This window comes from Arthrobotrys flagrans (assembly GCF_004000055.1).
Source record: "Arthrobotrys flagrans strain CBS H-5679 chromosome Unknown unitig_8, whole genome shotgun sequence".
NCBI lineage: Eukaryota > Fungi > Ascomycota > Orbiliomycetes > Orbiliales > Orbiliaceae > Arthrobotrys > Arthrobotrys flagrans.
In genome coordinates this window covers 2,008,319-2,030,889 of record NW_027137553.1, presented here as the reverse complement: position 1 = coordinate 2,030,889, position 22,571 = coordinate 2,008,319, and the positions used below count along the sequence as shown (strand labels likewise).

Below are 22,571 nucleotides of genomic sequence, written 5' to 3'. Positions count from 1 at the left end.
CATATGCAAATCGGTGATGGAATGGAAAGCCCCGAGCTAGTTCATCGCGAGGAGAAGCGAAGAAATAGCGCCGTTCCCCTCCACAACTTATTCTGATACGATTCTGCAGTGTAGAAGGCTCGAGTCTTTGTCTCAAGCTCCCACCCACTTATATAAACTTTCCATGTCTACACGAGAATTCCTCGATATGCATATGGTACGAGTATCATCTACCTTTTACAGGAACATTCGACCAAGTCTCGACGTTTCGGAAGTATTTTCGTATATCAAAGTTAGCTAGACGACCGATTAACCCGGTAGACCTTGCATCGGACATTCCACGGAATTGGTAATTCTCTTCAAGTTCCGAAATTATACCCACAAAATTCGGGTTTCCAATAGATCACAGGCCCGGACGGAATCGATTAAGAGGTCAGTCCCAAGGATCCCGAAATTTCGTCTTCCAAAAAATGCAACATTCCACGTGCTGCAACCATCTATCTAAAAGCATGACGGAACTAAACATGTGACTCCGGTATACCATCACCAGCGCACGTGACATATTCCCAATTAGGACCTCTTGAACGAGATTACGAGATAGTTAACTATACCTAGACCAGACGAGGCGCAAGGGTAAAAAGTCAATGGCTAAATGAGCGGGCCTGCTATTTACTAGTAGTTAGCAATAAAACTTTTCTCTTCCGAAATTCTAATCTTTACTGTGGGGGTTTTTGGTTCAAAAAGCGCTCGAACTATTGGTAATCTAGATTTTTCCATTTTGTATTAATTGTGTGCACGTGAACTACGGAACGTTTTATTGATATAATCCCGCTTCATGAACTTATACATTCACGGGTACTTATGTACTCAAGTAAATTAAGTGTCGGAAATAGAATTTAGAATGTTTCAGTAGGTTAGGGAGATCTAGGTTGCATAAAAGTCTGGAGAAGCTTCATTCGATGGCTTTTAAATTACACTGACAGTGATATTAGGATGTGATGGTATGCGGAATATCGCAATGGGTAATTATCACATAGGGATGTTCCAGATCTAACATCCGCTCTACCTTGAGAGCAAATCACATGACAATTTTGAGCTTCAAAACGGGGCCTAGATTCTGGAAATCGAGACTCTTTTACGTTCGGACTGATGGGGGTCTGATCTCGCCGAAATCTAGCGCATCCGGATACAAATTTTAGGCTGGATTTTTTAACTAAAAGCGCCACCCAACTAGCCTTTGGGTGATAAATGATTTCACAACATACCCTTCATATATTATTGAAGTAGTCCCGTTCCCAGTTATTCAAGCACCTAGGTAGATGCAAATGAGATCCAAAATTAAATTTGCCAGCAGATACCACCGTATACAATATTTAAGCATTGCAGCCGGTAACCACCCCAAGGGATTTTTCTTCCCATACCGAGTAGTTAAAGTAATGTAGTGGATTTTCCAATTAACATTAGACCAATAAAAATTCACAATAACGATTCAACTGGTCGTATAAAACTTTAGACGCCCAGAGTTGTATCTGGAGTCACCGCCTCAACATTGGTAAGATTATAGTAATCTAGAGCCGCTATGATAGGTTATAGCAAAGACAAGATAAAAAGTCTGAATAGCGAGCGACTGCGTTAAAAAATATATACTTCCTATGGCATGGTTCCTCCTCACTCGTAAAGCCAAAGGACCTTATGTACCCTTCTGACCGAGATATATCCAATGCCTTCCAGCTGTGTTGCCAACGTTGGATATTGTATTATTCCGAAAGTGGTTAGAGCAAACGTTGTGGGAGACTAATATAAGGTATGCCGGACTCGAAGCAAGCTTCGCGCTCCTTAAGGATAGGATCTCTGGCTATAAAGTTCGCTAGACCCAGACACAGAGGAGAGTGGTTTGTTTCGGATGCATATGGGGCGTCACTAAGCTGAGTAAATTCGCCCGAATACAAAATCGGAAATACAACATGCAACACTCTTTGGCGACTGCTTGCTTCAAAACGTAGATGGAATCTCGATTTTAAAATGATAAACGAATACTCAGGCTGATTTATTGGTTGAAAATGGTAGCAATAGTCAAACGAGCCAAAATAGAATAGTTCTCGAAATTTTAGTTACATACGAATAACAACCAGCTACAACTTCCACCCTTCCGGATCACTCTGTATCAGTCCATCACATAATAAACTATAGGAGAACGTTGGCTAGAAAGCAACATAAATATATAAACAGTAACTGCACACACCTTTCCGCCGCCGTGATAATTCCCTATAACTATTCTGTGTCACAACCATCGATCCCGCCGATAATGATTTTGGTAGTATCTATGGGTAGCGACCAGCCTAATGGTCTCCGCGCAACAAGACACCAGTAACATTGATACAATCTTGAAGAGTTGGCGTTCCTGCACCGTCAGTTATCGCAGTTGCGATCGTACGATCGGTGACGGTCTGGTTGTCCATAATTGCCTTGGAAATGGGATCCCAGCTGTTCTCGAGGATTATAATCCGCTGCGTTGGCTTGCCGGCCGTACTATTCTCCCATTTACTTCTAATGAACTCGCATGCAACAGTGGATCTCATGGCCTCGCTTATCGTTTCAATTATGACGATTAACGAACGCGCGTGTGTCTTTATCGTCTTTGGCGCATCCGGTTTCGCCAGGCAGTCGACAGCTCCGGCGGTTCGCCGCTCGCCCAGTTCGATATCTCTTCTTGCTGCATCGGCGGCTTTTTCTAGTTTGGTATAGTGACCGTCGTTTTTCAAGAATTCGGACCCTGGGATTAGATGAGTGTTCGTGCTATTTGAGAATTCATACCACTGAGACTGGGTGCTGGGTAGGTATCCGATCATGTATAGATTGTCTCTTCGGAACCTTGCCGTGATCGTACTTGCTCCCGTTCTTAGTTCGACATCAAGGAAGTCTGTGGGGTTCTTTGTTTCGGCGGGGAGGACTCCGAGATCGTGGACTAATGGGCCTGTCTTGGCTTTTGCACGCATATCCACGATCAAGGCATGATACGCCCTAGATCCCGCAGCGCCGGCTTGGATGTCTAGGACAAATTTTTGAAGATTAATGGGCATGGTTGTTGTACTAGGGCAGGTGCCGCAACCACCGAGTGTAGAGGAAGGATAGTAATATGTAATTAAAGCTGAGGTCAAGAAGGTATATATATGAGTTATGCGAGCTTTCGAAGTGGGGAGTTTGTGGAGATAAAGCTCGGTTTGTGTATTTCTGAGTTTTGGTATTCTCTGGTCTCGTAAACAGGCCAGCTTCGAGGGTCTAGTAGACATTCTTGCCGTCTTATTTATAGAAGGAAAAACCCCTCCGTATCATTACTTCTTGCCTCCGACTGCGGCCAACAGCCTGTGCGGGGTTGGTTTTATTCGATATAATATCACGATACTATACACTAAGACCCTCGAGATCTTCACTTTGTGCTTCCCCCTTGAGAGTTTCGACATATGCATACTATCCTAGCACCAGTGTCAATACAAGAAACTGACCTATGGGATGCAGAATTAATTACAAGGTGTGATAGCTATATCAAGTTGTCCGGATATGGAATTAGACGGGCATAATTGCCAACACAGAGCTACAGATCTGAAGTAGTTTGGTTCCAAGACGGGCGCTGACCCCACCGAGCTGAAGCTATAGTGACGAATGATATCTTCTGGCATGCAGACAAGTTGCATTAATAGCTCCCGCTAGCTCCTCCGCTTGGCTTCGAGGCGACCCGTGCCCGTCCTTCCGGACTAATAACATTTTTGTATCATACAACCTGCTTTGCGATCGCGATCGATAAGTTGATCATTTACCGGCATAGTAAGTATTCTGATACTGTGGCTCCAGTATACGTAATCTAAAGTGGCATCTCCAGCTTGTGTCGTCGCTATATCTTTACCATACGTCTACGGGATTTGGGGTCCGCTTTATAAACCTAGAATTTACGTCGATCACATCATAATGATAAGCTGTTTTATAGGGCGTATAGGGCGCGTTGATTAATTGCCTTGAAGGCCGTCTTATGACGGGTTTTCGTCCTGGAAAACTCTCGGTTCCCCCTATGGCACTTATGTCAGTATCCGATGAATGTTTGGATGGTTGGGTCGCAAATTCCTCGCGGGCTCGGAAATACCCCTCCTTTCCACCCCTCTTTCTTTTATGCATATGTATCTGGGATAGAGACCACATATGCATTGCAAAGCTAAACATCCTTGCTTGCAAAAGTCTCATCCGGAACCATTTTCATCTACCCCATCCCAATATTAATTTCCAACCAACCAATGCATATGCATGCTACGCAAGTCTCGCACTCGGGATGAAATGTATGCCAGAACATTCAGCTACGAAAGCCGAAACATCTGCATCGGGCGGAAGTTGATCCTCCAAAACGGAAAGGGATTTACACATCGTCTTCGATCTAGCTCTATCACTTTTCTGATGAAATATTCTTCAGCTCGAACCGGTACCCCGCATTCACTCACCTCTTCGCCTTCGCAGCTGCATCTTACAACATGATATATCTAAACATTGTAGAGACTTTTATTTAGGTTTCCGGCCGGCTAGCAAGTAGTATTATAGACTAGTAAGGAGAACCTTAGCCTGCAATGCCTGTAAGATTTTGAATTTCTGAAGTACTTGAGTTCTTAACTGTCGACATGTCAAATTAACACATACACATGCAGTCGCACACGATTCGCCTATATTTATGCGAATAACTACACCACAGGCACATTGCATAACCGGACGAGGCTAAACCAAACTGACCGAGTTAGGAATAGCCTTCAAGATTCATTACCACATAAAAGGTGAATATATATCAAAATAGAATTAATGGCTATAGTTGGTTAGGTACTTAGGGATAGATGGAAAATAGTATGCTACTATTAGACCCTCTGCCGTGAAGTTAATCAAGTTTCCCTTCGTGAGGCATTAAATTTACTTGAACCTCCCCATCATTTATTTATTTTGTATCTATCGAATCTATACCAAAAAAAAAGGATCCCATAGTAGCTATTCAAGTAATCGAGCCATGCCTTAAGTTCTTTCAAGCACAGTTTAGTTACGAGACTGCTCTAGGGTTCTTTTGCCAGTGTCTATAGTATAATAGCTCTTGGGTACGAGACAACTAAATAGCTCTGTAAACTTCTTTTGCATTAAATGGCTACCACACATACTCATCCACCAACCCCTTCGAAAAGTTTAAACGCCTGCTATCAACATTGCAAATGCAAACATCACGCCTAGACGAAACGCGCTAAAAAAAAGGGTATGTACATTAAATTTAAAAGAACTCCGAACCCCGCCTTAAGAACAATGAACGCCAATATGAATGTGACTCGTGGGAGGTATCCATTATATGTCGTGAAAAAGAAGAGGGAGAGAAATAAAAGCTAGGTAGCTACGAAGCTAAGAGAGAATAAACAGATAGATGGGTCATATCGTAGTTCCCTATGCCGAGTAGATTGAGAGGCTGTAGTAACCTGCGAGGTTTAGGGTGTCTTGCCTCCTTTCAAGGGTAGACTATGATCTGTACTCTGGATTATGAAGACGATCATCCTCGATACCGCTTTTCTGTACCGTCCAAACCGTGAAGCGCCGGTGTCCTATTTCCCAAGTAGCTAGGTGTCTAGTGTCATAAATGACCACCATCATCATCGTAAGCGAAACGACAGAGACATGCTATACGATCTTCATACGTATATTATCGTAGGAATTTCGGCGAATTGTTAACCTCGGATGCTTCTTGATTATCCGGGAATGTTCCGATAATCTGCGAGGAGGCGACGGCGAGGAAGGGCTGGTGACTTTCTCGACTTAATAGATTATGTATCCCTATAGTGTTTCCATGCGTTGCGACGCTCTCCAGACTAACTGTTTTTAGCTCTCAAGAATACAGTAGCGGTATTCATTTCCGTGACCTCAATGACCTCCCCGATGGCTTCTTAGCCACTGGGGTAGGACCGCCGGGATTTGTGGTAGTGTTGGTAGTTGTTGTCTTTCCCTTTACTACCTTTGGCTTGGTGGCAGCGACGAGCGGCTTCATAGCAGGGACGGCTGATCCGGGAGTTCTTGCTATTGTGGACGCAACCGTTCGAAGAGCAGTTGGGCCTGGTGTGGATACACCAGAGCCAATAGGTTTGCTGGAGGAAGCGAGTTTGTTTTTGAGGGTCGGCATTGATTTTGAGAAGGGAACGGTCTTGACGGGTGATGAAGTGGGGAATGGGGGGTTGAAGGTTTGAGTGGGAGGAGATGTTCGAGGGATCAGTTTAATTGTTGATTTCGGAGGAATTGCGCGTGGTGGAGAAGAGGATTTGATGGGTGATGGCTGACGAGGGGCTGCTCTAATTGGTTCCGAAGACTTCACCGGAGACAAGGCACGTTTCTTGGGTACCCTGAGCGGCGAAGCCGGTCGTTGAGGATCACTCAGACGACGGACATCTTCGATTTCCTTTACGGCCTCCTGGGCTTCGACTTGCATTTTTGGTTGGGCAGCGGCGACAGCCTGGTCGTAGAGATCACCCATCTTCATGTTGCGCATTTTGTAAGGGATCCGGCCGACACGAAGTTCAATCCCTTGGCGAAGCATTTCCGCTTGGAGGGTATATCGCTGCCTCAACGCTTTTGCACGTCGTTGCACTGATTAAAGTTAGTATCAAAATTTTACAAACAAGATGAAGGAGAAGTAAGGGATTGAGGGTAGTCAGTACCTTCATATCTGATATTCTCTATCAGACGGTCCTTCTCAAAACGTGAAATCTTGCGGGTACCAGCTCTTCGACGTCTCATCTCCGTGCCGGGAGTCTGAGGGATAATGGCTTGGGTGGTATTGTCACTGACTTCTTCACGAGGGACAAACCGGGACTCTGGGAGGCTCGGAGGAGTTATGGCCCTTATCGAAATCTGATTAAGCTCATGGGCGATAGGAGAGATCGGCGAGACCGGTGAAGATGGTCCAATGTGCCTGTCGGAAGGCAATTGAGGGGTGACTACAGCCATGCTGAGATTTGGTCTATTCAGAGGTTTGGGAGTTGGTTTGGAATTCTGACGGATGATGGAAGGTTGGAATTGCTTTGTGGGAGATTTGGAAAGGGAAGAGTCCAGGGGAGGGGAGTTTCTGGAGTTTATGGGACGGGTGGCCTTATTTCCCAGGGGGTTGGAGCGCATGTTGGAGGAGGTTGAAGGCGCAAGCGGCTTTGTTGTGGTGGGACGAGCGTGGGAGGGTGCAGACGTGTCGGAGGAGAGGTCGTCTTCGCCCTTCTTCTTGCGTCTGAGAGGAGGCATTACTGTACCGAATACTTAGATATGTAGATTAGGTAGCTTATAGACACGTTGAAGAGACGCGTTAAGTGGTGACGATGGTGGTATATGTCTATAAGAATGATATTGATATTGGTCTGGATGAGGTTGGGGCCAGTTAGTGAAGTTGAAGTATTGAACGATGGCGGTGTTATTGTTGTTGTTGTTGTTAGGCGAATCAAAACAAACCACCCAATGGAAATCACCTAAACTGGAGTGCCTTACATCCGATCTTTATCTCCGACAGCCCAATCTAATCTGGATCTATTAGACTGATATTAATCGAGATCCTCGATCCATAGATCTAATCTTCATCTAATCATGATTCCGCAAAGAAGATCACTTAGATTTGTTCTGTCTGTCTGACATGTCGATATGTCTTTATCTGTGGCTAGTGGTATATATACAGTCGTGGCTGTGCTTACAATGGCAGACAACCGTGGCTGGTGGAATAGATAGTGCGTTGCTCCCCTGTAAGTCCAACCAGAGCTTCAAACGCCCTCCAAACCACCACTCGCACCCACCCAACCGACCCACCTTCAACAACCACCATCATCACTACCACCCTCCCATCCCAGCTCCATCACGAATAGCTTCCTCTCCCACCATCCCTCAATTCTCCTAGCCGTACCTCTCCATAACACGAAAATACCGTCATCATGGTGCTCGAGGCGACGATTATAATGTGCGTATCTCTCCATCCTTCTTCTACAGAATCCTACTAACTGTCTAAACAGCGTCGATAACAGCGAAAACAGCAGAAATGGCGACTACACGTAAGCCACTCCATACGTCCCTTATATCTTCTTCGGTTCGGACCTTCTGACACGTAATAATAGCCCATCTCGCTTCGAGGCCCAGGTCGATGCCGTCTCCCTCATCTTCTCCGCTAAAACCCAGGCCAACCCGGAGTCATCTGTCGGTCTCATGTCCATGGGTGGGAAAGGTCCGGAGGTCCTCGCCACATTAACTGCAGACTTTGGCAAGATACTGTCTGGTTTGCATTCTACTAAGATCAGCGGTAGCTGTCATCTCGCCACGGGTATTCAGGTCGCCGGCGTACGTCATCATCCTATTGATCAACTTGTTACATCGAAGCTTAAAGCTAATACGTGGATATCCGGTAGCTCGCGTTGAAACACCGCCAGAATAAATCCCAACGTCAACGGATAATAGCCTTTGTCGGTTCCCCGATCGCCGAAGACGAGAAGAGTCTGATTCGTCTGGCCAAGAAGATGAAGAAGAACCAGATCGCTATCGACTTTATCAACTTTGGCGAAGAAGCCGAAAACACGAGCAAGCTAGAAGCCTTTATTGCCAACGTTAATGCATCCGATAACTCACATCTCGCCACAATTCCACCCGGGCCACATCTGCTGAGCGACCAGCTGGTTACTACGCCTATATTGGGCGACGACAGCGGAATGGGAGTCGGAGGGCCCGGGGATAGCGGTGCTGGCGGTAGCGGTGGTGCTGGTGGATTCGACTTTGGGGTTGACCCGCATCTTGATCCAGAGTTGGCCTTGGCGCTGAGAATGAGTTTGGAGGAAGAGAATTCGAGACAGGAGAGGGAGAGAAAGGAGAAGGAGGAGAAGGAGAAAGCTGCAGCCGCACCCGCAAGTTTGGGAACGGTGCCGGAAGAAGACGGGAAGAAGGACGACGACGAGAGTGCACCATTACTACCCAAGGACGGCGAAAGCAGCAAGAAGAAGAGAGACGATGACGATAGGATGGATACGGCGTAGTAGCGGGTCTGATTTCTTGTCTTGTCTTGTCTGTTTGAGGATACACTACTACCACTACGAATGCTCTTACTACTACCACTACCACTACTACTACTATTATCCAGCTTTCGTGGAGAGGATAACAAGTGCCACAAACCACCGCATCCACCACCACACACCACCAAGATGGCCAATCTTGGTTTACGTATTGAATGACAATAATCTACTCATGCTTATCTACTAACTGGCGAACAGAATCCGGGGTGGTGGTGATTTATATCATATCGATCATGTGGCTGGGGCGCCAAAAGCAAATGCAAAGAGCCTCGGCTCGCCAGTGTCCGGAGGTGGTGCCTGTCCCTGACAGACGTCAAGTCTAGCATGCCAACAGCCCTACAAAAACCCAACTTAACTTAACCCTGAACCAGCCCGGAAGCACCGGATTAAATGAAGTCTTGAAATTATTATTTTCCATCACATCGCCCATACAAAACCTTAGTTCGTCGTGATGTTTATAACTGAAGTGATAATAATAGTAATACCCATGAAGAATCGATGCCTGTCGAAAGCCGCTGAAGGGAAAGAAAGGCTAACAAACAGCTCAGTCTAATTCGCTATTAGTCAAGCTACCCCGGCTCCTTTCCTTAATTAATTTCTCCTGGGACACATACCATCTCCATAGACACGTCTCGTCTCGTCTCCTCGATCGTCGAGCTGCCCTCCGCCGCCCTTCGTTATAAAACTGACAATGTTCTTCCTGCCCTCTTCCATGAATAGAACTTGATCGCCCGCCGCAACGTAGCCGAACCCTCGAAAAGTACTTGTGCTTGTACCTGCGCCTGTCCTGTACGGTAAGATACTGTGTGGGTACGGTGCAGCGCCGACAATCAATTAATTTACTTATTTACCGCCCGTCGCTATATTTATTCCTTATTTTACCTACTACTTTACCGCCACTACTGCCACTTACACCGATCATCGTCTATAAACTTGGCAACTTCTCCCCACCGGCACCACTTAATCGTTAATACCCTTAGTTTTCATTCGTTTTCAGCGACTTGTATCGGATTACCCACGATCATTACCATAGCTATTAGCGAAGCTTTCTATCGTTTAACCTACAAGCGCTAAGCTTGGGGGTCTAGCTCTGCTCTATTCTGCTTTACCGTTACCATTACTATTACCATATCATTCACGACTATACCCACCCACCATGTCCGCCGGAAACATCAAAGTCGTCGTCCGTGTACGGCCTTTCAACTCGCGAGGTACGTCATTCCCCACTACTTTTACCTACTATTTCGCCCATACCTCATTAACAAAATATTAATAAAATAAACAGAAAAGGACCGCGGCGCAAAATGCATAGTACAAATGAAAGGCAGCCAAACGATCCTAACCCCTCCACCTGGCGTAACCGACTCCTCTACCCCCCGCAAGGGCGCCAGTACAGCTATAAAAGCCGACGGCCCCAAAGTTTTTAATTTCGATAGGTCATACTGGAGTTTCGACAGGAGTGACGGTCATTATGCTGGTCAAGATGATTTGTTTATGGATTTGGGAGGTCCGTTGTTGGACAATGCTTTTCAGGGGTACAATAATTGTATTTTTGCGTATGGACAGACGGGGAGTGGGAAGAGTTATTCTATGGTGAGTTTTTCCTTTTGGTGGTATTGGTATTGGGGGACTTTGGAAGGGGAGGGGGATTGGGGAATGTTTTGGAGCTAATAAAGTATGGAGAGTAGATGGGCTACGGTGAGGAATACGGCATAATACCCAGGATTTGCCAGAACATCTTCGAGAGAATGTAAGCTCTTCACATTCCCTGCGCTGGGGTTTAGTCAACTGTTCTCTTGGAAACGTCGATAGCTCTAAAAGTTCCATGAACAGCTATAAACTAACCACTGACCCATTCTTTTAGAAGCTCAGAAAAGGATCCAAACATTGTTTCCACCATAGAAGTCTCCTACCTCGAAATCTACAATGGTACGATATTTTCCTACTTCTTGCATAAAAACTCGACATAAATGTACTAACTTCGTATACAGAAAAAGTCCGCGACCTCCTAAACCCCTCCAACAAAGGCGCCCTCAAAGTCCGCGAACACCCGTCGTTAGGACCCTACGTCGAAGACCTCGCAAAACTAGTCGTCACCAGTTTTCGCGAAATCGAAAACCTCATGGACGAAGGAAACAAAGCCCGTACCGTCGCCGCCACAAACATGAACGAAACATCATCCCGCTCTCACGCCGTATTCACATTAATCCTTACCCAAAAACGCCACGATGTAGAAACGGGATTCGACACTGAAAAAGTCTCGAGAATATCGTTGGTAGATTTGGCGGGTTCCGAAAGAGCTACGTCCACTGGTGCTACCGGGGCAAGGTTAAAAGAAGGTGCGGAGATTAATCGATCGTTGAGTACGCTTGGTCGGGTTATTGCTGCTCTGGCGGATTTAAGTTCCGGAGGGAAGAAGAAGGGAGCCTTGGTGCCGTACCGTGATTCGGTGTTAACATGGTTGTTAAAGGACTCTCTGGGCGGGAATAGCATGACCGCAATGATTGCGGCTATTTCCCCCGCTGATATAAATTGGGACGAAACATTATCGACTCTACGATATGCTGATTCGGCGAAGAGGATCAAGAACCATGCCGTGGTTAACGAAGACCCGAACGCTAGGATGATCAGAGAATTAAAAGAAGAACTTGCGCAGTTACGACAAAAGCTTTCGGGAGGTGGTGGAGCGGAGGAGGAGAAGTATGATGCTTCAGTACCTCTGGAAAAACAGATTGTAACGATCACTTCGACGGATGGGAGTGTACGCAAAGTCTCAAAGGCAGAGATTGCGGAACAACTTGGGGCGAGTGAGAAGTTGCTTAAGGAGGTTAATCAGACGTGGGAAGAGAAGTTGGAGAAGACGCAGCAGATTCAGAAGGAGAGAGAAGCGGCGTTGGAGGAGTTAGGGATTAGTATTGAAAAGGACTTTATTGGGATGAGTATGCCGAAGAGGATCCCGCATTTGGTCAATTTAAGGTGAGAAATCCTCCACATCAGAAGTACCTGAGATGTACTATCAAAGTACCATCTACAGTTACACAAAGAAACAAACGTCATCTAACATACCAACCAATCAAATATAAAAAAACAGCGACGACCCCCTCCTCGCCGAATGTCTAGTCTACAACATCAAAGCCGGTGACACCACAGTCGGCAACGTAGAATCCGCCACCACGACCGCGCAAATAAAACTCAACGGTTCCAAAATCCTCCCAGACCACTGTCGTTTCGAAAACGTAAATGACGTGGTAACACTTATCCCAAACGAAGGCGCCGCAGTAATGGTCAACGGACTACGTATCGAAGGTCCCAAGAGATTACGAACAGGATACCGAGTCATCCTAGGCGACTTTCATATATTTAGATTCAACCACCCGAATGAAGCTCGCGCTGAGAGGGATAAATTGCATCGACAGAGTCTAGCCGGAACGATAGCTGAACATCGACATACTAATAGTAACGGTGGATTCATGGAGGGAGGGCCCGGCTCCGACGCCGAGAGCAGTAGACCTGATTCTCCGGCCTTGGTACCCCCGACTAACAAGGAAATCGACTGGTCGTTCGCACAGCGAGAAGCGCTGATGGCGCAGGGTCTCGATCCGATAAAGATTAATGGGATGAGTGATGAAGAACTTAATGCGCTATTGCTGGGTGTGCAGAAGGCGTATAATTTGAGGAAAGGGAAGGTCGATGATGATGATTTGGAGTCTGTTGCGAGCTTTTCGGCGGGTACGGCCGGTGGGGATAGCAGACGGGAACGGTATACGAGTAATGGGACTATTGATAATTTCTCGTTAGATACGAGTGTGACGGTTCCCGGGACGCCGCAAAGGGACGAAGAGGAGGAGAGGGTTAGGGTGTTGAAGGAGGAATTGCAGGTGCAACTTGAAGCGCAGAAGGAGTTTCAAGAGCGATTAAAAGTTGCCGAGGAGACTCATGTTGAGGTTGAAGAGATCAAAGCGCAGAAAGTCAAGATGGAAGAAGAACTCAAGGCTGCTGAGAAGAGGTTGGAAGATCAGAAGAAAGAGTATGAACGACGACATCAGGAGATGGAATTAAAGTTGGAGGAGATGTCGCTTTCTCCGCAGGTTAGGAGTCGTGCTGTTTCGCCTACGCCGCCGAGAGGGAATACACCTGCCGCGAACGATTTACTTTCGAAGCGACAGAAGAATCTGGCGAGGGCGGCGACGCAGCTGTGGAGACGAAGCAATTACGTCCGGATGGCGGAGTGTGTGCTACAATACGCTGCTACGTTGAAGGAGGCGCAGATTATGAGTAATGAGATGGAGAAGCGGGTGTTCTTCCAGTTTACGGTAGTAGATGTGGGGCATACGTCGGTTTCTACATACGATTTACTCATCAACGGTGTCAACGCGGACGATGACGAAGCCTTGGAATTAGCGCCGAAGCCGTGTGTAGCGGTTCGAGCTATGGATTTTAATAGGAACCTGATCCATCTCTGGTCGTTGGAGAAGCTGCAACTAAGGATCCGGCAGATGAAGCAGATTTATCAATACCTTTCGAGACCGGATTACCTTTCTCACGTTCAGGGGAATGATCCTTTCAGCGAGCCGATATTACCGGATTATACGCTACTGGGAGATTCGGACGTTCCACTTGCGGCGATATTTCAATCGAAAAGACAATCATTGGATTTGGAGGTTATATCGCCGCATACGTGCAGTGTTATTGGGATTGTCAAAGTTACGCTTGAACCGTCGACCGTGGAGGTGCCGAAGGGGACGATTGGGTTTAATGTGGTTATTCATCAACTTCTGGGGATATCGGAACGGGAAGGGACGGATATTCATGCACAACTGTTTCTACCGTGGTTGAATAATGCTCCCGCCACGGTTCCAGTCAGCGGATTCGACGAAGGGCCGGTGAATTTCGAGAGCACACACGTTCTCACCGCACCGCTTAGCGCAAGGATTAAGGGCGCCATGTTGAGGGTTTCGATATTTGGGAAAGTGACGGGGATGCATTTGGAAAGACTTATGAGTTGGGATGAGATGAGGGATCAACCGGAGATGGAGAGAAAGGGGATGAGGTTACACGAAAACGAGTTTTATACGGAAGAGAAGCACGATGTTTTTGCAAAATGTCAGGTTTTGGAGTTACAGGAGAGTGGGGAGTATACATCGGTAGAGGTACTGCAACTCAGCGAGAGCGATCAGGGGAGTTTTCAGTTGCACCATGGAGTTCAAAGACGAGTTCAGGTGTGGATGGTGCATAGCTCTGGGGATATGTTGCCGCTTAAGGATGTGGCTAGGGTTGTGGTTAAAGATGTTTGTTTGGTGGGGGAGGATGGGCAAGCGAGGGAGCCGAGTTCGACGAAGGAAGTTGAGCTGAGGATTGTGAAGGGGCCTAGTGTTAAGAAAGGGCAGGATGGGAGTTGGGGTATTGGGGTTGTTGCGCAGTGGGATAGTAGTGCGCACAATTCGGTGCTATTGGATCGAATGACCGCGCCGAAGTACAGAGTTCAGGTGACGATCAATTGGGAACTTGTGAGCGAAAGGCTTGCGGAGAATGTGGTGTTTAGTCATAAAGTGTGTTTGGAGATTCGGTCGAGGCTAGTCAGGAGTCCGAATGTATTCGGGAAGTTGATCAGGAGTGTTAGGACCGTTGGAGCCGTGGCGGGGATGTTTCAGGTTACGGTTAAGCCGCAGGTTTCGAGAAGGGCTGGGGATCTGTGGAGGATGAATTCGAGCCAGAGGTATGTGAAGGGGGAGGAGGTGTTGAGGGGATGGACTCCCAGGGGCATTTCGATAATTAAGGATTATCTTGCGGCGAGAAGGAGGAGGATGAGGGTTGCGGAGGTGGAGGCTGTGAAGCCGTTTTTGAAGCCCGAGGATTTGGAGGTCAGGAAGGCCACGTCCAATGGATATAAGGAGGAAGGGGAAGGGGAAGGGGAAGAACTTGGGGAAGAGAAGAGAGCTATTTTGGAGAAATTTCTGAAAATGTGGCCGAGGGATGGAGATCCGTTCGATAGGATCCTGTCGAAGCAGAATATCGAGCCTCCGCAAGATGGAGTGCCGGCGGTTGCGAACGAACAACCGGCAGCGGAGCCCGAGCCGCCAAAGTTGGTGGCCGAGGCTCTGCATATTCCGAAGAAGTGAGTTTATCTACCTCGTATACCTTATCGTTATAAGATATGAATGCTGATGATATGTGGAACAGTCCCAAACTCCAAAAATCCGGCTACGTCTTTCGCCCCAACGACACCACCAAAAAATGGGAAAAACAATACCTCGAACTCCGAAAACCGTATTTACACATCCACAACGGCGTCACGGGGGAAGAACTCATGGCGGTCAATCTGTCAGATTGTACGCTTGATTACGAACCCGCGAACGGGATGGGGGATCTGATGGCGAAGGAAAACGTGTTTGCGATTTATGCGCCGCAGAGTAGTTATAGGTTTGCGACTAGGACGGAGAAGGAGAAGATGGATTGGATCGTGGCTATTGATAATAGTTACTTTAGCGAGGGCAGAGAGGGGGGAGGGGGCAGGGGGGAGCGGTGACTAGCCGTACGGACGGGCCTGGGGAGTCCGAGAGGCCCGTTGGGGAGCTGGGCGGGGTTGTTTTCGGTGATACTGTGAGGGGGGGCGAGGCCACGGTATCCGAGGGGTTCTTAGGGGGTGCACACCCGGTCTTGCGTTACGGGGTACCATGGTGAGTGGATGTGTATATTTTGAAGGGGGGTGCTTTTTTCCCCGGTCCTTTTTTGGCAGGTTAAAATGGGTTATAATGGTTTTATGACGAGATGATTGCTTTCTTTCTCCATCTCTTGGGCCTTCTTTTCCTTGAATTTGGGATTTTCCTTTTATGAGCCGGTGATGGAAAAAAAGAATACCCTGCATGCATGCCTTTTTATGTTCAGTTGAGTTTATGACTTTTTTTTCTTCTTAACTTCGTTCGGATGTACTTATTATACTAGCTACATAGAACTAGACCTTTTATATCTCACGAGATTAGTTTACTTTTGACAGAATGGGTAGTTTAGAATTGCAATATCAACCGAACCGATATCCCTGTTATATGAGCTTTAAGTACCCCAGCTTGGCTATCAAGCTTGGCCGCCAGCGGACCTTTAATTCTTCCAGAACAATTCCCAACCAAAAAAAAAAAAAAAAAAAAGACGGTTATCAGCGCTTGCGAATATATCCGTTCGAAGATTTCTACATTTCCTTATTGTTTATTTAATAAAGAAATTTTTATAAGAAGGTGATCATGATCACGTCTTCCCCGGTGCTACTAGAAACCATTCGATCGGAGAGTTCTTTGGTCATACGTATACTACATCATCATCTTTACTACGATCGCGATTATATTATTCCGGCCCGATGATGACATCGCGCGAGAAGGACAAGGTACCGTACTACCCTTTACTATGTATTTTTGGTAGAATGCTAATACAACTTAAAACAAACAGCGAAGCTCAACGCCCATCATAGCCGGCGCCGTAGCCGGTGTCGTTTCACGGTATTAAATGCTATCGCGATTTCATTTCATTTCGAAACAGTAAAGCTGATATCATAGCTTCTGCATCGCCCCCCTCGACGTCGTAAAAATACGATTGCAGTTACAACCCCAACCCCTCCCCAATGCCTCAATACCGCCTACCACCCCAGCAGCAGTAGCAGCCGGTACGATCTACGATGGCATCTACGGTACCATGAAGACTATTGTCAAAGAGGAAGGCATAACCGTACGCCATCCCTCCCCTCCGTAAAATACTTTACTAATAGAGGAAAATTAAATAAAAAAAAAGGCCCTCTGGAAAGGCAACATCCCCGCCGAACTCCTCTACCTAACCTACGGCGCCGCTCAATTCTTTACATACGCACAAACCCAGTCTTTCCTCTCCTCCTCCCCGCTGACCTCCCATTTCCCCGTTACGATGATAAATACCTGCTCCGGTGGTATCGCGGGTGGACTTGCGACGTCGATAACATATCCGTTCGATTTGTTACGGACCAGGTTTGCTGCTTCCAAAGGCGTCGGTGGGAGCGGAGGGGGGGTTTATACCAGTATCCGTGGTGCTGTTACGGGGATTTGGAGGGATGAGGGGATATGCGGGTTTTACAGAGGTGGTGCTGCTGCGGTGATCCAGATCGTGCCGTACATGGGCCTCTTCTTCGGTAGCTACGAAGGCGTAAAAGCCGGTCTTTTACGTCTCCCGTCTCCGACATCCTACCTCCCCCCCGAAATCACAAAAACGGCAAAAGACCACCCGATCATCTCCTCGATAGCAGGTAGGGGAAGTATAGACGCCATAGCCGGCATCCTCGGTGGGATTGTCGCAAAAACCGGTGTTTTCCCGTTGGATACCATCAGGAAGAGGTTGCAGGTTCAGGGGCCCACGAGGGGGAAATATGTGCACGGTGATATTCCGGTTTACGAGGGGGTCGTTAGGTGCGGGAGGGAGGTGGTGAGGAGGGAAGGGTGGAGGGGACTTTATAGGGGGTTGGCGGTGAGTTTGGTCAAGGCGGCGCCGGCGAGCGCGGTCACCATGTGGACCTACGGGAGGGCGGTGGAGGTTGTCGGGTGGGCCGAGGGGAGGGAGTAAGTTTTATTTTATACTTGATTCGGGGTTGACTTGGGTTAGAGGTTATAATGGATATAGACGGGATAATGTAATATATGGGAGAACGGGGGTACCGGGATTGTATTAATTGAAAATTCCACCATCGAAAACCGTGGAATTCTGTTTCTTCGAGAAAAAAAATGAAGGCTTTATGCATATACACAAAAAGGGCTCTGTATCAAACAAAAGTAAAGAGAAGAAGTGAAAAAAAGGGATGATCGTCTAGAGGAAAGAGATGGACGGATCAAGCAGAAGGCCTGGGATCCGAAATCTTAGTCTTGCCCAGTATATCCGCCAAATCATCCACGTTCTTATCCTTCTCCTGTGGGACGTTTTCCGCCTCTGCAGCTTCGGCATCCTTGACAATCCTCTCCCTCGCATCTTCCTTCTCCTTCTCCTCCTCCTCCTCTTCCTCCTCCTCCTCGTCGCTAGGCTCCTCCATCTCATCCAGTTCATCCAGTTCACCCAACCCTCTATCCTCAAAGATATCCCTGATCTCATTGACCAAATCATCCTCCTCCGAAAAGCAATTCCCGTTCAACTCCAACAACTCCAACTTGTCGAGCACCTTGACCGCACCCTTCAACCCCTTCAAAGCCTTCCTATTAATATCATTAAACTGCAACCTCAAAACCCTCATCTCCTTATTCTTCCCCTTCGCCAACTTGTCAGCGAGTAAACCGGTCCCCTTGGCACCGAGCAATACCTCTCCGACCCCTAATTCCTTGATAACCGTCCAAGCACCCACTGCCGCCGCCAAAGCCTTCGCACCCTTCAGGGTAAACGTATTATCTTGCAAATCCAAAATCTCGAGATCGGTACAATGTACCAACCCCTCCGTGAGTAACTGCGAGATCCCCTCGGGTCGGATCCCATTCTGTACCATTCTCACAACTTTAACACCGGTATGAGCGGCAAACGCTCTGCTCCAAGCCTCCATGCTCCCGCTCTCAAGTCTATTCCTCCCGCAAACCACCGTTTCCAATTTCGGATGCGCAGAGGTCTTTTTGGAAGCTAGCGCGGTCAGGGCGTTTGCGATCGCCGTACCGCAGAGGGGGCCTAGGCCGTTATTGTTGAGGATCAGATGTTGGAGAGGTAAATGGGAGGAGAGGAAGGCGACGAGTTGGGGTTCCATGCGTTTTCCAAAGGCGTTGTCGGAGAGGTTTATGGTTGTCAGGTGGGGGTGGGGGAGGAGGGAGGGGAGGAGGGCGTCTAGCGATTGTGGGATCTCGTCGATCGTGCGGGAGGTGTAGATGTCCGCTAGGTTCGCTGTCTATAAATCACACCCACCCTTATCAGCACATTACATATTAACAAGGTGGATGGGTATCGGGATAAGAGGGGAAGAGCACTTTTAGCTTCGATTTGGTCTTGAGGACCTCGGCAAGAGCCTGGGAGGCCTCGATGCCGATGGTATTCCCCTGAAGGATGAATTCTTCGACGTCATCGTTGGCGATGAGGGCTTCGAGGTGGGGCTCGATGTCGGCTCTGGAGGAGAGCTTGAGAGCTTTGTTCTCCAGCGAGAACGTGGTGGCCATATCTCTTAATAATGATATCGACGATATCGATGCGGTGGTGGTCAAAAGGAAGGGGTGATCGATAGAGGTGGCCTTGTGATGTCGGTGGTTGATGGTAGATAAGAAGGGGTGGGGAGGGGACAGGAGAGGAGAGAGGAGGGAAGGGAAACGGATCCCTGAAACCCCCACCAAACGATAAACCGCTGCGAAGAATAACCTAATTTATTTTTTTTTTCCTCTGCAGAAGACTAAACCAATCCGACTTTGGATCGGACAAGGGACCCCGGTCTGTTCCCGTATCATATCACGCCGGCTTAGAAATCGCGACGTTCGATTCTCTTTCCTTCAACCTGACATCCAACTACCTCGGGTCTATAGTACGGACACCCCAAAGTATACACGATGCTCGATTTCCTCTTCGGTTCAAAACCTCGTACGTCCCTTTCCCCGACGGCTACGTTATTTACTAATAGTAAAAAAAAAAACAGAACCGTCGGTCGCCGGCAAAGACAAGCCAAAACCCTGCTGCGTCTGTAAGCCCGAAAAGTCCGCCCGAGACGAGTGTATGCTCAAATCCACCACCGATGCTCCGGAGGTGGAATGCAAGGACCTCATCAAGACCTACAAGGCTTGTATGGAGGGGTTTGGGTTCAAGGTCTGAACCTATCTATCGAAAAGATGGGTTGCGGATGTTATGGTTGGGGGGGGGGTATGGAGGTGGAATCGAATCGTACATACTTTTTTGACTGGCATTTTACCGGAGCCGGAGTTTTTGATTTTTGATTTGGGATCGAGATTACGGCTACTTCTTAGGTATTAAGGGTGGCTAGACGGATAGATAGAAAGGTGGACACTCGCCGCTCTCATCGTGATGAATATATCGTTTTTAGCGATCGATTGATGATATCGATCGGAATTAAAATGAATTTTCATACGCCGTCCTTGATAAATTAATGATGATAAAAATAAATAAATAAATAAAAAAAGGGGGGTATCTTCTAAAAGGATCGTGCAATGGTAGTCAAAACGGAGGAAACGGGGTATCGATTGGAAGGATGGAATCGATCAAGCCGTCCCCTCCAGACTCGACTTCTTCAACTCCAACTCTGCCTTCAACCCATCGATCACATTCTGTATCCTCTGTCGGACGATCTGATTGTGCATGCCATCCCTCTCCCTCGTCTTCACCGTGATTGCTCGTTCCAGATCCGCCATTTCCTCCTTAAGTTGTAGCTTCTCCGCCGACATTCCCGGATCGAGATCCATCGCATCGCCATCGTTATCCTCTTCTTCCTCATCGTCGTCGTCGTCTTCGTCTTCATCGCTCGATATCGGAGCCGGTGCGTGCTTGATCTCTGGCTGCGCATGTTCCGTATCGTCCATCATAGCCGTTAATTCTCCTTCGAAGTCCATTAGATCCAAAGCGTGTTCGTCGCCTTCGTCCTCTTCCCCTTCCCCATCCTCTTCGTACGTCATATCGATCTCTCCATCCGCATCCTCCTCTCCCATCTCGTAATTCATCATATTCCGTCCCGCCTTCTCATCCGCCTCGCGTGTCAAATCCGCCTCCGTCAACAATTCGTAGTCCACGCTCTCACACTCCGCATCCGCGGCGAGGAGTTTTTCAACGGCTTCTTCCACTTTATCCATATTACGGTTGACGGCTCTCTTGCGAAACCTTCTCCTTCGAGCCCAATGCATCGGCGGCGTAATCCCGTGAGGGTAATTGACCAACGAATTCGGAATCGCATTCGATAGCGTCTGGTCTTCGAAGATCAACCGGTCTCCGACGAGCAGCATTTGTGAAATATCCGCCGTTTTGAAAATGTTCTTCCCCTTATCGATTGTTTTGTTACTCTCTATGATGCAGGGAAGGTCTACCAATGTTGCGGAATAGATTCTCCCACGGACGCCGACGATGGCTCGTCTGTCATCTTTGAATTTAAACCATACATCTGATGATTTTCCGAATTCTTTCTTCTCGATTTCCGAACGGAGGTATTCGCAGTCTTCGCCCGGTGGCATGCGGAGGATGAATTGTTCTTCGATCGCAGGGTCTTCTTCCCGGTCTTCGGCCTCGGAGTCGTACCCATACCCTATCGGGACCGCCCTACGGGTCGTAGTGGGGCGTGAAGCATTGGACTTGAGTTTGATGATCGGAGTTTTGGGGGTTTGTGCCTTTGGGGTATCGGCGGCGTTGGCGGATTTGAGACCCGAAAAGCTGGCTTTTAAACGGATTTTTGGTACACTCGGGGTGGATGCCGTTCCGACGGCTGGGGATTGGTTGCCGACTTTGGTTTGGAGCGGTGGTAGGTTGGAGAGGCCTGCCGGACGTGAGGAGGTGGTGGGTGCGGTTATCGGAGCGGGTGTTATCGTCTGGGCCGTCAGTGCTGCTGCTGCTTTGGGGGTACTGGGGGTTTGGGGGGCGGCGGCAGCAGCATTCTCCTTTGCCGCGTTTTTGAGAGTATTGACATTGAACTTGATTTTTATCCCAGAACCGGCGGGTTTTGGAGTCGCAAGAGTTATCGAGGATGCTATTGGAGTTTCGGGACCACCCGCCGCCGGTGTAGCAGCCACCTGTTGCTTCTTAGACTTCTTGGACTCTTTCGGCTTGGGCGCCAGTTGTATTATCTCCTTTTGCGGCAGCGGCTCCTTCGTGTCAACAGCCGCAGCAGCAGCAGCAGCAGAAGTAGACTTCTTAGGTTTCTTATCCTTCTTAGGTGGTTTCTCCGTTGCTTTCTGGGAGGTAGTAGCCGCGGAGGGTCGGTCTACGAATTGGGCGAGGTGACGGGGACTGAGCCGCAGCTTGATGATTTTCCGCGGTCCGGTTCTTTCGGGCGGCATCTCGGTTATGGGACCGATCACTTCGGAGGTGGGTGAGGTGTATGATCAGGTCGGTCTGGTTATAACTAGGGGCCTCCGTGGAGCAATCGCAGCGTGAATTCTGGTAAACATTCAACCAAAGTTAGCGGCGCCCGGTTCATACTTTAAGTGGCCGGAAGTTTTTTTGATAGCATACTTAACTGGCTGGTAACATCACGTAGGTACCTGATTACCCCGAGAGCGATGGCAGGGGGTGGTGATGCCGAGTTTGTGAGGTTGATGGTGATGGTGTAGTTTGTGATGCGGTCTGGAGAAGAGAGCTGTCGCGTTTAAATGTCTTGGCATTCCAACTCTCTCTTCGATTCCGCCTTCTCACCAAACATCAACCACCACCATCGCCATCGCCGTCTCGTTTACCCCACCGTATCGGCATAGCCTCACAAGACGGCCGTTCGCAAGCAGCGGTCACGGCGATAATATACTTGTAACTATAATTTCATCGTGTCAATCCGTACCGACAATGGCCCTCATCAGATCGAACCGTTGCTAGCTGAACACAAACCACTTCGACACTCACCAC

The 22,571-nt window shown here is 48.0% G+C and overlaps 8 protein-coding genes across 8 annotated transcripts; 4 read left to right on the top strand and 4 right to left on the bottom strand.

Annotated features, from left to right (window-relative positions):
• Positions 1-2,318: 2,318 nt before the first annotated feature.
• On the bottom strand, positions 2,319-3,059 carry DFL_007093 (uncharacterized protein; the record flags this gene model as incomplete). The annotated part of the gene is made up of 1 exon (XM_067636621.1): positions 2,319-3,059. The coding sequence occupies one exon, from the start codon at positions 3,057-3,059 to the stop codon at positions 2,319-2,321; it is 741 nt and encodes a 246-aa protein (XP_067488219.1).
• Positions 3,060-5,887: 2,828 nt separating this feature from the next.
• DFL_007092 (uncharacterized protein) lies at positions 5,888-7,263 on the bottom strand (the record flags this gene model as incomplete). Its single annotated transcript, XM_067636620.1, has 2 exons — positions 5,888-6,618; positions 6,690-7,263. The coding sequence occupies 2 exons, from the start codon at positions 7,261-7,263 to the stop codon at positions 5,888-5,890; spliced, it is 1,305 nt and encodes a 434-aa protein (XP_067488218.1).
• A 674-nt stretch (positions 7,264-7,937) lies between these two features.
• On the top strand, positions 7,938-9,023 carry DFL_007091 (uncharacterized protein; the record flags this gene model as incomplete). The annotated part of the gene is made up of 4 exons (XM_067636619.1): positions 7,938-7,963; positions 8,016-8,054; positions 8,118-8,337; positions 8,406-9,023. 4 exons carry the CDS (start codon positions 7,938-7,940, stop codon positions 9,021-9,023), a joined length of 903 nt encoding a protein of 300 aa, XP_067488217.1.
• Positions 9,024-10,215: 1,192 nt separating this feature from the next.
• DFL_007090 (uncharacterized protein) lies at positions 10,216-15,585 on the top strand (the record flags this gene model as incomplete). The annotated part of the gene is made up of 7 exons (XM_067636618.1): positions 10,216-10,270; positions 10,345-10,652; positions 10,748-10,809; positions 10,924-10,988; positions 11,051-12,035; positions 12,151-15,174; positions 15,240-15,585. 7 exons carry the CDS (start codon positions 10,216-10,218, stop codon positions 15,583-15,585), a joined length of 4,845 nt encoding a protein of 1,614 aa, XP_067488216.1.
• Positions 15,586-16,407: 822 nt separating this feature from the next.
• On the top strand, positions 16,408-17,633 carry DFL_007089 (uncharacterized protein; the record flags this gene model as incomplete). The annotated part of the gene is made up of 4 exons (XM_067636616.1): positions 16,408-16,434; positions 16,497-16,546; positions 16,604-16,772; positions 16,836-17,633. The coding sequence occupies 4 exons, from the start codon at positions 16,408-16,410 to the stop codon at positions 17,631-17,633; spliced, it is 1,044 nt and encodes a 347-aa protein (XP_067488215.1).
• Positions 17,634-17,895: 262 nt separating this feature from the next.
• Positions 17,896-19,189, bottom strand: DFL_007088 (uncharacterized protein; the record flags this gene model as incomplete). The annotated part of the gene is made up of 2 exons (XM_067636615.1): positions 17,896-18,924; positions 19,004-19,189. The coding sequence occupies 2 exons, from the start codon at positions 19,187-19,189 to the stop codon at positions 17,896-17,898; spliced, it is 1,215 nt and encodes a 404-aa protein (XP_067488214.1).
• Positions 19,190-19,570: 381 nt separating this feature from the next.
• DFL_007087 (uncharacterized protein) lies at positions 19,571-19,829 on the top strand (the record flags this gene model as incomplete). The annotated part of the gene is made up of 2 exons (XM_067636614.1): positions 19,571-19,601; positions 19,657-19,829. The coding sequence occupies 2 exons, from the start codon at positions 19,571-19,573 to the stop codon at positions 19,827-19,829; spliced, it is 204 nt and encodes a 67-aa protein (XP_067488213.1).
• Positions 19,830-20,233: 404 nt separating this feature from the next.
• On the bottom strand, positions 20,234-22,012 carry DFL_007086 (uncharacterized protein; the record flags this gene model as incomplete). Its single annotated transcript, XM_067636613.1, has 1 exon — positions 20,234-22,012. One exon carries the CDS (start codon positions 22,010-22,012, stop codon positions 20,234-20,236), a length of 1,779 nt encoding a protein of 592 aa, XP_067488212.1.
• Between the last annotated feature and the right edge of the window lie 559 nt (positions 22,013-22,571).